This window comes from Drosophila mojavensis, unplaced genomic scaffold (genome assembly GCF_018153725.1).
Source record: "Drosophila mojavensis isolate 15081-1352.22 unplaced genomic scaffold, ASM1815372v1 contig_136, whole genome shotgun sequence".
Classification (NCBI taxonomy): Eukaryota; Metazoa; Arthropoda; class Insecta; order Diptera; family Drosophilidae; genus Drosophila; species Drosophila mojavensis.
The window spans coordinates 14,880,069-14,895,108 of NW_025318667.1; the positions used below are offsets into that span (position 1 = coordinate 14,880,069).

Sequence of the window (15,040 nt, forward strand, 5' to 3'; positions counted from 1 at the left end):
AAAAAAAAGAGCTGTTAGACGTGAGGGCACGACCAGTCGCATACCCTCTACGCTTCAGTGTAGTGACGGATTGGCTGCTGAGTGATGGCACAAATTGATTTGGCCTACGTAAGAGCTATTTATAGAGCATCTGTAGAGAACCTTTTCTAATGTGCCCTTGTTAACTATAAAATGTATACAAAGTATCGCTCGGACTAACCAACTCATCCTAGCGCTATTAGCCCCAATGACATTGGCAAAACGCGCAGACTACCGCAGAGTGAGAGAGAGGGAGAGGAGGACCGAGAGAGAGAGAGAGAGAGGGGCTTAGGGTGCTTTAGCTGTTATAAGTTGTAGCGCGGTTTATTGTGCGACGTCGCCGCCGTCGTCGTCTTCGTGGCTGTGCCCAATTGCTTTTGCTTCAACGGTCGGGAAGGAGGCAAAAACAACAAGAACAGCAATAACAACAATTTCATTGACCTCATAAATTGTGCTGGTCCAAAGGCCCAAAGAACTCGGCAGCCAAGGCGAAGCGAACGCCGAATCGCCGCCAAAATGGCACCCACAATGCTTGCGTCCTTTTAACGCAACAAACGACACGCCCCCCGCCCTCACTGTGGCCCCTCACGTAGCGCTAACCGAAAAAAGAAAGAGAAACAATAAGAAACAAACGACGGAATATTAATAGCTGTTCGGGTTTTGTTATTGTTGTTGGTTTTTTTTTTTTTTTAGGGCTTTTTTTTTTTTTGTTGAGGCCACAAACTACAAGCACAAACAGTTAGCAAGGGGAGGCACCAGCAACGAGGGGGCTTGGCTGCTTGCCAGTCCAAGGCGAAGGCGAAGGCGAAGGCTGACCTTACTTTAATACAATTTACTTAAGTAGCACAACGGAAGCGGAAACGGAAACGTAAGCGCATATGCAAAAATGAAGTACATCAAAATTTTCAGCCATGAATTGCGATTTTCAAAAACAAAAAAAAAAAAACAAAAAACTGAAGATACGCTTTTATGCTTCATAAATATATTAAATGTAATTATGAGAAGTGCCATAAGCTGCTCAATTTTAAATAGAAAGCAACATATTTTGCTCACAAATGGAAGTCGAAAAAAAAACGACCAATCAGACTGAGCCTGTGCTGCTAGTCGATCAAGAGTAAGTGAGTGAGCGAGAGCAATGATGCACGCGCTAGTTATGCTCTCTCTCTCTTTCTCTTACAAGCTCAATTCTGATATTAGGCATGGAAATGAAATGGAATGTGTGTGGGAGTGGGACAAGCAATCTCATTCATTTCGCAATTGGAGTTAAATAAGGAATAGAACAGTGCAGCAAACTAGAGTAGTGTGTGTGTGTGAGTGAGACAAACTTTCGTTAAGCTACTCTCATCGAAGCAGAACTTATGGAAGCAATGAAAGAATTTGCCTAACTTCAGTTAAACAGAAGAGCTTAAAAAGAAAAAAGTGAAACATGAATGCATAAATGCGATAAATGTTTTGCTCACAAATGGAAACTTTAAAACTTCCAATCAGACTTTGTCTATGCACTTGCTCGATGATGGAAGATTACAGACAAAGCTCTGAATGAGCGAGTGGGAGAACTAATGCACGCTCTAGTCAAACTCTGCTTTCGCTATTAGTTATGGAAATCAGCACTGCACTGAAAAGTTTATGGGAGCGGAACATTTGTTACAGTTGGAGCTGTAGTAAAAAGCGAAGAGTGCAGCAAACTTGAGTTCTGTGTGCGTGTGTGAGTGTGAGTGAGATGAACTTCTGTACAGTTGCACTAGCTGCAGCAAAAGTTATTGAAGCTAATAAAGAATTCGACTGGAGTTTTAACTGGAGTTAAACAGAAAGACTAAATCAATCGCCATGACCTTATATACATACACACGTTTATGTATGTATGTGTGGGCAGATGAAAATAGCTTAAATATTTTAAAAAAAAAGAAAAAAAAAATGGAGACAAAAAAGTTTCTAAGCCATTATAATTTATGTGAATGGGCAAACGTTTTCATTGCTCATACAAACATACATATATCTGCCATGACAGGGTGCCGAGCTGAGTCAAGCCAGAGGAAGAGACAAAGAGACGGACAGAAAGCAGAAAATGGAACAAAAAATTGTCGGCGTTGCTTTCGATCGTCAGCTTTTGATAAGCGGGCAGACTGGCTTTTGCTTGCAGCCAAGTAAATCAGTTTCTCTTTGTGTGTCTGTGTGAGTGTGACTGTGTGAGCTGTCTGTGTGCTGTTTTCATTATGTATTGTACATTGTAGCCGAGTCACTCGTCTGCCAATTTAGGCCAGCTTGCGGGCAGGTGCTCAGGCTTGGCTGTCGCTGCTCACTTCTTCTTTTTCTCATTTATACCCTAACCGATGGCATGATAAAATATGTTATGCATAGTGAAACGTTTGGCAGCAGAAACGCATACATGTATATAAATATATAAGTATATAAACATATGTGTACATATGTATGTATATAATTTCTTGAATACCATTTCTGCATTCAAATGGTTCGCACTTGTTTTTGTGGCTTACGCAAGTGTATAGAGAATTCGATAATAGCTGCACTTTGTGGGAATAACGAAACGATGCTAACTGCGACAGACAGCGAGCGAGAGCGAGAGCGAGAGCGAGAGAGTAAATGAGTGAGGTGAGGTGGCTGGCCACCTTAGCTGGTCGGCACTGTGGTTACACTTTCGTTTTATTTCCTTTTGGCCTGTCTTGATAGTAAACGTTAAATGCGATTACACATTTTACTGCATACTTTGGGGCAACTAGAGCGAAAGGGTGTGTGTGTGTGAGTGCAAGGGAGATAGCAGGCTAATAGAAATAGAAAGAAATTAGCATGCAATAACAAAAGGCAAACAGTGACCCATGACTAATACTCGAATCATAGACTCAAACCCACAGGTTGGGGGCCCGCTGACCTGGGCAACGTCTTTTGGGGGTTGTTGTTGCTGTAATCGTGTAATAGCGTGCAGACGGATGGCAGCTTGTAGGTGTTAAGTAATGGCACACACATACACACACACACACGCGCACACACGCACACTCACACATACGCACACATACACATTGGGGCTATTCACTGCATTTGCTCGTCTCGTTTGCGCCTCATTTGCTAATAGAAAACAGCATGAAAAATGTAGAATTGTGAAAAAAAGTGGGTTACAGAAACAGTGTGGGGGGGTAAGGCATGTAGGGCTAGAGGGACGGGCAACTGCTGGCAATGACAACATCAGAAGCTGCTCAAAACCAACTCTAAACTGGCTAAGGCAAAATGAAAAAAAAAAGAGGCTAAGCTTCCATGATGTCATTGAAGTCATAAGCTTTACAGTTTTAAACTTTGTTCTCTTCCCTTAAGGGTAATGAAAACAAGTTCTTTACTTTAACATTGTAGCTATCTTACATTCAATGCTTACCTTCAGCAGATTTCTCTAGTTTGCTTTTAATTATACATAAAAGAATGGCTAGTTGAGCAGTTAAAAAAATGCTTTGCCTATATAAGTATGCTATACAAATAAATCGTTTTTCTTACGATGATTGCCAATATCGTAAGACTTTTACATGGCGTCATTTCAGATCAGTCTGCATCGTCCTTTGTTCACATATTTTCTTGTTCCTTTTAAGTACGCCACATTAAACTTTGCATTGCTTTTGCTGCGACTTTCATAGCATGTGTTGTCCAATTGGAAATTGTAAATGAATTCAAATTGGGCACATGAGCGACACTAAAAGGAAATACATTATTTATGCCGCTAACGGAATCGCTGCCTGGTAACAGGGCCAGCGGCGATTCTACTTACATAATGGAAAGCACTCACTAAAAACTAAGGCAACAAACAAATAACAACAGCAAAGAACAGCAAGGAATAACAACAAAACACACACACTCACGCACGCAGACAAGCATATATCATAAATCAGGCGGGCCTTTAAGCGATAGCTATTTACAGCAATAGCAACAGCAACAGCAACAGTAACAGAGACAGCAATAAGAACAACAACAGCATTAGGCACTTACCCAAACATCTGATAATTTAACTGCATGCTTTGCGGCACAGCAGCAACGATAGCTGAAGTAACGGCAAGACAAACACCACGAAATTTGTTTGAATTGGCGCGCGTTTGCTAAGTACAATAACACGCACACACACACACACACCCACACACATACACGTTCACACAGGCGTACTACTACACACTTACACACCCTCGCACGCACCGAAAAAAAAGAGCAAAAAATATAACAATAATAAACTAGATCGCAATTCGCTTTCGCTTTGAGCTGTCTGTTGCCGGATTCGCCGAGAGCTTAATGCGAACACACTTCAAACCGTTCAGGGCGCCTGCCAAACGCCAACTGAACTTATCACTCACTCAGCTGAACAACAACAGGAGCAGCAGCAGTAGCAGCGCAGCAACAGCGCAGCAGCAACAGCAGTGGCAGCAGTGGCAGCAGCGACGCCAAAGCTCCTCGCAAACTATTGTGTCGCTGTGTGCGTATGTGTGTATGTGTGTGCCAGAGTGAGCGAGTGAGTGAGTGAGTACTCGTCTGCATGCATGTGTGTGTGTGTGTGCGTATATGTGAGCATTGTTGACTGCACATTTTGCCCGTTGCTATTGCTCCTCTTCCTGCCTGCTCGCTGTCTTGCACCGACTGCCGCTTCTTGTTGCTGTTGCTGCTGCTGCTGCTGCTGCTGTTGCTGCTGCTGATGTTAGTTTTTAACCTCTATGTGAAAGTCAAACTGCTGAGCAAGTTTTTGACTGCATTTTATTGGGGTCGACACCAGACCGTCTTCCGATTGTAGCGGTAAATGCGAAATTGATTAATTTGACACTGCATTTGAGGTTTGGGCGTGTCTGACCAGCTTTCGGCCAGCCAGCGAGTCAGCCCACTGCATTCCAATCGCATTAAGCCCAAATATAATTTACACCACACCACACAGCACCAACACAACCGATGCAACCCCATTTAGCCCACTCTTCCCCCACACACTCTCACTCCCATTCCTCCCATGCATTTACTCTCCTGTTCGACTATGCTCCATTTGGTTCGCCTTAATTGTGTTACACATTCGCCTGTCATAATGCCGCATGAGTGAGGCATATGTAGGCATTGGCATTGCCAGGCGCTGCATGCACGACTCCCGCATACCCTATGCGAATGTTTAGGCAAACGAAATCAGGGCAAGGACTAGATAAATTCATGAACCCCTTGATGCTTTTATGTTTTATAAAAACGTTTATAATCTTATCCTTATGAGTTGTACACTAATCATTGAATTTTACACTGGGTATATTAAGCTTTGTACCTTATCTTGAGCTTGTTTAATTATTATTATTAAGTAATATTAATATTATTATAATTTTAATTATATTGTTATATTCTAAATTTCCTTTTATAGATTATTGCTATTACTTGCAATAAATACATAACTTTACCTCATACATTTTACCTTTACATTCATATTTCCAATGAGTTGTACCTAGTACCTTTTTGACCTCTATAATTTGTATATTCTTACTATTACTGAGTTCATGATTCACGTAGTTTGAGCCTTATATCATTTCATTTTTTATTTAATTCCATGTATTTCTTATAAATTGTACCTTAACTGTTATTTAATTCATTTTATTTTGTGCCCATCCCTCGTAAATAGCATTACAATCCGACGAATTCGAATCCGAATCCTTATATCAGACGTCTCCTCCATCTAAATGTCGCAACCAATATGCCCCATTCATGGAATGTAGGGTGCATTGCCTGCTGCACTGCTTTTAAGGTCGATCGCCCAAAGCCGCCTGCACAATTCCACAGGCCGTTCAATGGCTGGACGCCCGATTGCCCCCATTTTGGCAAGAAGAAGAAGAAGAAGGGGCAAGCCGATGCAGAGTTGCCAGATAATTCGATTACCATGCAATTGCGAATGCAGGGCACACACATCTCGTTTTGACTAAGAGTACAAACAGGCCGATGCAAGTGGGCGTGAGAGTGGGTGTGGGAGTGGGTGTGGGTGTGGCAGTGGCAGTGGCACCACTAATGGCAGCGTGAAACGTTAAACGATGTTAAGCATTCAGCTCCCGCCTGGCTGACCGGGATGCAAAAATACATTTCCCTATGTGCCGTACGTGGCATGGGCAAAAAGAAAAAAAAAACAACAAGAGCAAAAAAACGTTGCCTTCCCGTGAGTGCGACGAGGCATCTGTGGATGCCACGCATCATAATTTAAAGCCGCACTTTAATGTGTCAGCCACACACACACACTCGCACACACACGCGCACACACACACACACACACACACACACACACACACACAAACACACACACTCGCATACTCGACCGTCGCATTGTGGGCAGCTCTTGTGCTCAGATTGATGCCAGCTGAAGTGCTCCACCTCCCCCCCCCCCCACCCCACTCGCACAGGGTGTCGCACAGGGTGGCGAAATTACTCTGCGCATTATATTCCCGTAAAGTGCTCTCTGCATGGCAACTGTGCTTCGTCCACTCAATATACATGTAGTACCTGCAATGCTCAGATTCATATACATATACATGCATATGCATATATATATATATATGCATATATATGTATATATGATATGCATATGTATATAGAGTGACAAACTGACGATTGACTAACTGGCTAGCTGATTGATTTAACGAGTGATTGATGGCTAGAATGAATAGAGCGCATGTAGATAATTGACTCTCAGATTGACAGGCCGAGTGCTTAATTGATTGATTGATTGACTGGCCTAGTGCGTGACGGACTACTTGTTGGCTTGATATATAAATTGATAAACTGACAGATCTATCGATTGCCTAACTGGATCTAAATAATTAATTCTTAGATTAACAGACTGAGTGCATAATTGATTAATTGATTGATTGAGTAAATAACTTTTTGATTGATTGACTGGCCAACTGATTAGGATACTGTTGGCCTGACTAATTGTCAGTTTAATATATCAACTGATGGACTGACTGATCAATCAATACCCTAACAGACTGACTGGTTGAGTGAATAATTGATTGATTGACTGGCCCACTGATTAAGATACTTTTCAGCTGACTAATTGTCTGCTTAATATAACAATTCATAGATCTATATAATGTACTGGCTGGGTGTACAATTGATGGATGGATACACTGAGTGAATAATTGATTGATTGTTTGACTGAAAACCTCATTAGAATAACTATTTAGCTGACTTATTGGTAGCTTAATATATCTACTGATGGACTGACTGAGTGAACGACTGTTTGAGCACCTAATCACTCGACTGTCGAACTAGAACTATTGAATTGTGAGACAGATTGACTGACTGAGTTCATAATTAATTGATTGATTGAGTAAATCATTTGTTTATTCATTGTGTCGACTGTGGGCTGACTAATGACTGAGCAATCGATTGACTGATTGATAAAAGTAACTGATTGACTGATTGTTGAATCAATGCATTACATTTCTGATTGATTGACAGCGTTAACTGCTTGAATAATTCACTGCCTGATGGGCTACATAGTTGGCTGATGGAGCTTTGGCTGTCTGATTGATAACCTAGCTAATTCAGTAGCTGATTGGCTGACTGATTGATGGATGGACTGACAACTAACTGACAAATGAAAGATATAAAAGCTAAACTCTGCACTGCGATTCCTTTAAACGAGGAAATTCATCTTTCATTCAACGATTTCCTTTGTTTCTCTTTTGCTCTCCACCCACTCGATTCAAACAGAATCATTCGCATTAATGCAATCTGCTCTGCTTCTGTTGATTGCTGCAAACAGCTTTCATACAAAAAAGTGGGGAGGGTGATAACGAAGGGGGAGAGTGAAAACGAAGGCCCCGTCTGCGCTTTGATTTAAATTTGTTTATAAGTTTTCAATTGTAATCCCTTCGTAGAAGGTGAAATTCAGAGAATTTTCCATTATAATCGGCATTATTATCATTCATAACACTCGTTCGCCCATTGAAAAGAGTATATTGCCAAAAATGTATGGAAGCTAGAGAGTTGAAATCTATATATATGGAATTGCTATATACATTCTAATATATACTAAATCATCAAGTCTATAGATTTACATCCTTCTGGGGGCGTGATAGGTTGGGAAAAACTGTTTATACTACATTTTCGTCAATTACGGAATTACTCCATAGATCAGTGAAAACTATATAGCATATGTATATTTATAGTCCTCTTAGTGTCGAAGAAACTTGAAATAATTAACGATCTTTTATTTACGAGTTAGTTCTAAAGCTAATTCCAATTCCAAATTCAGCTTTATTTAATCAGGCTATAAATACAGCTAAAAATGATAAATTTTATTCATTTGATCATAGCAAATACGAGAATATCAATTTATGTTACCCTGAATCCATTGTAAGTGAAAGCTGAAGGTATAATTCTTTTCTGAAAATCCTACAGATAAAAGTAGGCGTGGCAGATATTCGTTCGCTTCGTCCATAAAAATGCACTAATCTCACGAACTACAAGAGCTAGAGCCTTAGAGAAGCTTAGCTTCTCAACTTATGTGCCAAATATATCCTGGCTTTAATTCAATAAATCAATCCACTCCTTTTTTATCGATAATAATCGATTTTTCAGTTGTTTTTTTCAGCACGACTTGTATGGAATAAAAGCTGAATATTTTCAGCTCCCAATGTGATGAATGCCTAGATAAGAAGTGTTTTGGCATTTGAGTACCGTTCGGAGGCAATCGCATCTGGATACTACTTTTATATAATGTACAAAAATACATAATTAATCTTACACTCTACAAATTTGAATTTTTATTTTACTTAAAGTCTTATAAAAAAAAATAAAAACTAAATAAATAAAAAAAATAAAAAATAAATAAATTTAAAAAATTATAATAAATCATATATAAGAAATTCATTACAAGCTGAGTAACCTTTATGAAAATATAAGTATTTTTTGTTTATTTCTTATTTTCTTGAATTTTTTTATTTATTTATTTATTTATTTATTTATTTTTTTTTTTTTTTTTTTTTTTTTGTATAAAATATAATATGTATCAATCTTACAGTTGATGTCATAAAGGTGTTAGGGTAGCGCACGATGCTTGCTCGGCCTTAAAAAGGAAAAGCTCGCCCGCTCCACTCCACTGTGGCCATGCAGGAACTTTATTTGCTTCCGATTCCAGCATCATCGATCAGTCCATCGTCCTTTCGCCAAGCTATTTCACCTACATTGACATCGGGCAATGCTGTTCACCCCGTTTGCCCGCTCCTTGGCGTCGGCAAGCAATTCCTCCAGTGGAATCATGCGGGCATGATGAGAGCCACGTCAACAGAGAGTATCCTGAAAGCGTAGCCTAGCGTAGGGTATCTCTTAGTCGAGCCCCGACTCACCCCGTCAAGCACTCTCAACAGCATTTCCACAGATTTCGTGAGCGCGCATCATACATACAGTCGTGTGGACCCACCTGGAAACTCCGTAGCACTCGCATTAGCTTGCGAAAAATTGAAGGTGAATTTCCCACCTGCATTCGCATTCGCATTCCCATTAATGAGGTACAGATTAAAATCCCTTTGCAGAGCAAATTCTAAGCTTTTTGCCGTGAACCGTGCCCTTGACTCTAATGGGAATACAAGTGGATGATTTGGACGCGATTACGGAATCTGATTTAGAGCAATGCATCAACACAAGCAAAGGAAGCTGCTAGTGAAAGTGAATTTCCGGAAATTAATTGGAATTTTTAAAATGAATTTTTATATTTCTAATTATAAAAAAATGTATATATATTTTTATTATGTTTGCATTTTAAATATAATTAAATATACAACATTTTAAATTAAATGTTATTTTATGTTTTATACTTTGATTTAATTAGCTGGGGCTTCCAGGTTAGTCCTCTGTTAAGCATCAGTTCCCAGGAACTTGGGCCACTGTCAGTTATTCGAACTGTAACATCATTCCGAAATTCCATGACAAAGTGCTAAGGAAAATTTCCAATGCTCCTTTAATACACTCAAATACAGTAATAGAAATCTGCTGGGTCTAGAAGACTATTGGCTCTAGGAGTCTAGTCTATCTAGCAGTCTTTTGGATCTACGAGTCTATTGGGTCTAGAATTCTATTGTTTCCAAGAGTCTAGCTGGGTCTAGCCGTCTCTTGGCTCCATCAAGAGATCTCTAGACTAACCAAAGCTCGCAAGAGTCGCAGAGATAAAAGCCCTTTGCCGACAACTTAACGCCAATTACAAAGATTCACTCTTACTTTTTTCAAATCTTGAGCACTCATTCATAATCGCATACGCCCTTCAGGGGCGTGGCAAGTCGAACTGAAGATCCGAAAGAGATATGCTATTGGAAACCCTCCGACTAAAAACAATATATTGTAAAGCACATCACTAGGGACGTGACAAATCGTATATATACACATTTTCCATATATTAAGAGCAAAAAACATGAAATTTGACCACTGGTTTGTTGAGCTGGCAGGGCCAGCTGATGAGTGAAGAGTGGCATCGGAATGAGCGAGACGGGAAGAGGGGTTCAGTGCCAGCTGATCAGAGCAGCCGTCCCTGCACACCTCTCCCCGTCTCGCTCTTTCCTATGCTGCTGTTTCAACACCCAAGAGAAATCAAGAATCAGGGATTTGATTTCTATTTTGAAAAGAAATCCAGTAACATCCAGATGCAGAGCATCAAAGGCTGCATACGAAAATTGTTTAAAGCCAAACTAACAATAATTGAAATAAATTATAATCAAATAAAATAAATATTCACTTAAATAAATATATTAATATTTACTCCCTTAATCTTTTAACTTCACTTCAATAGTCATTCTAGCTATTTAAGCAGAGATATCGACTAGGAGATTCCAAGCTGGCCTAAAGAGGGAATTCGAATTGATTAATCAGTGGAATAAATTTGCAAATGCATCTTTTCAATCATTCATCTTTATAATTATAACAAGAATTACTGCTAAAGGTTCCACATTGCGAATGACAACTGTAGTAAGAGCCAGTGCTGCCCAGCGACCTTCTTCTCCCCTGAGCAGTGAATGCTAGAAATGCTCCGTGGTTTAACAATGTCTATATTTAGAATTAAACGGCATTCGCACAAAAAAAAAAAAGATTGATTTAATTTACTGATTGCGTGCAATCGATTGGGTCGCGGAACGGCTCTAGTCCCAGGCATAGACTTTGCCGGGCGTGGGCAGCTGGGCGCGAGCCTTGGGTGCACCTTCGGTGGCAGCATCGATCAGTTTCTGCTGTTGCACCAGGTCGATGGGCGGCTGCACCTCACGACGAGCATCGCGGGTGCAGTAGTAGTTGGCCGAGTACAGGTGCGAGGGTCCGTCCGGTAGCTCCGGCTGGGGCTGTGTGCGGTCGGCTAAGCCATCCTCGAAGCGCAGCGCAACAGTATGTTCACGCTAAAAAATAGAATCAAACGAAAATCTCATTCACTTACATAACCCGCTCGCAGATTTGCCAATTGCAGCGCGACTGCGACATACTTACGCCCAGCAGAAAGGCGCGTACGCGCTGCAGGAACGGCGCTATATCACGACGGGCGGCAGCCATGTCAACCGTATATTTGTAAAATAATTTAAATGTAGCCTACGCTTTGTCAACAAACGCAATGCGATCAAAATAATAAATAGCAAAATTGATTTAGTGACGGCAAAGCACTGACTGTAAAACTATCGATAACTAGGATTGAGTTAGTAACGTCATCAGTTAATTATTGTGGATAAATAGAAATCCAATTAGTTGTAAATTCTTATGAGAACCCCGATGAGCATGACTTTTTGGCATAAATAGTTTAAACAGAAGCCGTTGGAAGTTGTCGATAGCGCAATGCCGGCATGATAATGAACATCGATAGTATTACACGATGGTCAGCTTCTCGAGCTGAGCAAATGACAGCTGAGCTTCATCGATAAGTGACAGTCGAACGATGGCTGCAAGCAGCTCATCCCTATTACCTCGGCGTGCACATGGCATTTGTTTTTGTATTCCGGGCGCGTTGACAGTTTAACGAAAAAAGGAATAGATTAGCAATGGGAGGCCAGGGTAAAATGATAAATCGGAAACGAAAATTCGAGGGACGCAAGGAAGACGATCCCGAGTTCGATTTGGATAGAAACAACTTTAAGTTGCTGCACGTGAATACGAAAGAAAAGCGCCTGATAATCGTACTAGAAGGCGCGCAACTGGAAACGGTGAAGGTTAGTGATTCAAATGCTTCGATATCTATAATTATCATTATTATTAACATTTGGCATTATTGCGTGCATGTGCTACAGGTTAACCGGACATTCGAGCTGCTCAACTGCGATGACCATGCGGGCATTTTGCGCAAAAATCAGAGAGAACCGGGCACCTGCCGCCCGGACATCACCCACCAATGCCTGTTGATGCTGTTCGATTCGCCGCTGAATCGCGCCGGCTTGCTGCAGGTGTTTGTGCGCACCGCACAGAATGTGATCATCGAGATCAATCCACAGACACGGATACCGCGCACATTCAAACGCTTCGCCGGCCTCATGGTGCAGCTGCTGCACAAATTTCAAGTACGCGCCAACGAGACGTCGCGCCGTCTGATGAGCGTCATCAAGAATCCGATCACAGATCACTTACCCGTCGGCTGCAAGAAGTATGCAATGTCCTACTCCGGCAGGCTGGTGACCAATTGTCGTGACCTGGTGCCGAAGGGCGAGGAGGGCAGCTCAGCCTATGAAGAGCCCGTGGTCATCGTCATTGGCGCCTTCGCTCACGGCACTCTCAACACTGACTACACAGAGGAGCTCATCTCCATCAGCCGGTATCCGCTGTCGGCAGCCATTGCCTGCTCCAAGCTCTGCAGCGCCTTTGAAGAGGTATGGGGCGTGGTCTAGTCCCTCTAGTCTAGCCGCTCTTTAGTTTAACCCTATTTAGTTTCTTAGCTAATATTATGAATATATATCCTATGAGAGATTTCAATCATGCATATATGTACATATTTAAATATATACTATAATATATATATAAATATTTTTAAATTTTATTAAAAGGTTAGAGATAATGTGAAATTCAAACTAACTAATAGAGTAAAGCATTGACTGCAGAGGCCTTATATATAAAAATATGTATATGGATATTCCTAGTAAACTCACTGCGACATAAGAGACGTAAATCTGTATAGTTGAGGGTTTATTTTATATATAACTTTTTCTATAATTCAAAATCTAATTATTAGCGCTTTAAATTTGAAACAAATGAAAGAAGGCAGCAACAGTTCATGCTACAGCCGAAGCTCGCTATGGCGAACATTTCCACTTTATTTACACATTTTTCACAAAATTTATGCCAAATATCCATAAAACTATCAACAGGTTTCACTACTACAGTCAAATTCTGTGAGTTTATACAAATTTCAACTACTATGCATGGAAAAGAATAATAAAAATTCGGCAAAATCAAGGCAACGAATGGATGAAAATGAATTCGTTAGTCAGGAGTGTTTACTGTAGGCGAGCTTATCATATATATATTTAATACATATGTATATGTAAATATATATACATATATATTTACATATATATAATTTTATTTGATTTATTTATTATAATTCTCAATTACAAAACTTTGTTATTCATAAAAAAAATTTGTAAAAAAAAAATATTAGGGTTAAACAATTTGATAATAGAAAAGTTGACTTAACTAAATATTTGTAAATTTTGTTGTATATGTATATTTGAATTAAGAGAAGATTGAAAACAAATCATTGGAGAATATGACATCATGTGGTGCAGTTACGTTTGTTTTATACATATACATACATATCAATTTATATGTTGGTATTACTTGTTGCCGTTAAAATGATTTTGATATTTAGAAATCGTACAATTACAATAGTTTAGTTTTTCTGCTGCTTGATTTAGTGATTTGCTTGTTTATGCGAAATTCGAACTATTTTTGTTATTTGAATGCGATTGCCATAAACCCGCTGTCATGTGGAGCGTCTAGACTATTTGGAGAGTGGCTTCTTGGCCAGATCGGCGACAGATTTCTTTTCAGCTTCCCGCTTGGCGGCCGCCTCCTCTCGCTGCTGACGGATGAGCGCCAGCCGTGCGAGATCCGCCTTCGCCTCGGTGGTCTTGCCGGCAGCATGGAGCTTCTCGTAACGCTGGCGCGCCTTCTGTTTTTCAATCTGTTCACGTTCGCGACGCGACAGCTCCGGCTTGTGTGATGAAGATGAGCCACTGCCAGTTGCACTGCTGCCTCCATCGTCGATCTTGATCTGGGAGAGCTTTTGGGTGGCCTTTTTGGTCACACGGTTGGGATTCTCGATTTCGATAAGCGCGGCCACACCCTTCTTGGCATCCCGTACTTCTGTCTCCGAATCATCATCACTGTCATCGTCATCGGACTCCTCGTCGGAGGAGCTGCGCTGCTGTCGTTGCTGCTGGTGCTTTTGTCGCTGTGCGGTCCTCGCCGGTTTGCGTGCTGCACCTGATGCAGCCGACTGTTTGGATGAGCCGGCGCCGGCGGCTCCTCCCGTCTGCTCTCCTTCATCATCGCTGCCAGTCGATTGTTCACTTTCATCCTCGGACTCCTGCTGCAGTTCCTCGGGTGATGTGAAGTGGCGGCTGCGGCCTTTGTGGTTAACGTATTTTCCTCGTGGCATGACGACCTGCGGCTGGCTCTGTAAATTACATATGTAGTGGTAATTGCGTTAGTGTGAATAGCAAATATGTGTGCGTGTCTGTGGGCGCGTGTGTGTGTGTGCGCACGCGTGTGTGTACTGCCGCTAGGCCACCTCGAAACAGAAATGGCGTCGTGCCTTGAAATACTGCTTACCAATGTAATTGTTTGTTTATTTGAATTTAAGAGTATTTGAATTTTTTGACTAAGTTTTCGTTGTTAAATTATGTTGCTTACCTATACTATTGCTTTTATTTATCGTCTGTATTCAATGTCTACTTATCGATTATCGATTTGCGACGCTAACAGCTGGTTGGTGATGGACAATCAAAATGTCTGTTACGTTGGTTAGCATCGATTAATTATAATCTATTATCGGTTGTATATCGATGAATCG

The 15,040-nt window shown here is 40.9% G+C and overlaps 4 protein-coding genes across 6 annotated transcripts in view; 1 reads left to right on the forward strand and 3 right to left on the reverse strand.

The window, feature by feature from the left end:
* LOC6583869 (nascent polypeptide-associated complex subunit alpha, muscle-specific form) overlaps window positions 1-4,329 on the reverse strand; it is a 34,182-nt gene extending 29,853 nt beyond the window's left edge. For both annotated transcript variants that reach the window (XM_044009491.1, XM_002009495.4), the window contains exon 1: window positions 4,003-4,329. The gene's annotated coding sequence lies outside the window, so the exon portion shown is untranslated. The remainder of the gene's footprint in view (window positions 1-4,002) is intronic.
* A 6,548-nt stretch (window positions 4,330-10,877) lies between these two features.
* On the reverse strand, window positions 10,878-11,649 carry LOC6583870 (NADH dehydrogenase [ubiquinone] 1 alpha subcomplex subunit 7). The gene is made up of 2 exons (XM_002009496.3): window positions 11,476-11,649; window positions 10,878-11,387 (listed from the first exon to the last, which is right to left on the reverse strand). Exons 1-2 carry the CDS (start codon window positions 11,536-11,538, stop codon window positions 11,139-11,141), a joined length of 312 nt encoding a protein of 103 aa, XP_002009532.1. The 5' UTR covers window positions 11,539-11,649; the 3' UTR covers window positions 10,878-11,138.
* Window positions 11,650-11,919: 270 nt separating this feature from the next.
* On the forward strand, window positions 11,920-13,238 carry LOC6583871 (ribosomal RNA small subunit methyltransferase NEP1). Its single transcript, XM_002009497.4, has 2 exons — window positions 11,920-12,185; window positions 12,264-13,238. Exons 1-2 carry the CDS (start codon window positions 12,018-12,020, stop codon window positions 12,852-12,854), a joined length of 759 nt encoding a protein of 252 aa, XP_002009533.1. The 5' UTR covers window positions 11,920-12,017; the 3' UTR covers window positions 12,855-13,238.
* A 428-nt stretch (window positions 13,239-13,666) lies between these two features.
* Window positions 13,667-15,030, reverse strand: LOC6583872 (28 kDa heat- and acid-stable phosphoprotein). 2 transcript variants are annotated; one of them, XM_015161366.3, is made up of 2 exons: window positions 14,881-15,030; window positions 13,667-14,644 (listed from the first exon to the last, which is right to left on the reverse strand). In XM_015161366.3, the coding sequence occupies exon 2, from the start codon at window positions 14,624-14,626 to the stop codon at window positions 13,967-13,969; it is 660 nt and encodes a 219-aa protein (XP_015016852.1). In that variant the 5' UTR covers window positions 14,627-14,644; window positions 14,881-15,030; the 3' UTR covers window positions 13,667-13,966. The 2 variants fall into 2 exon arrangements, with proteins under 2 accessions (XP_015016852.1, XP_002009534.1); XM_002009498.4 differs by having other exon boundaries at window positions 14,800-14,891.
* Window positions 15,031-15,040: the final 10 nt, after the last annotated feature.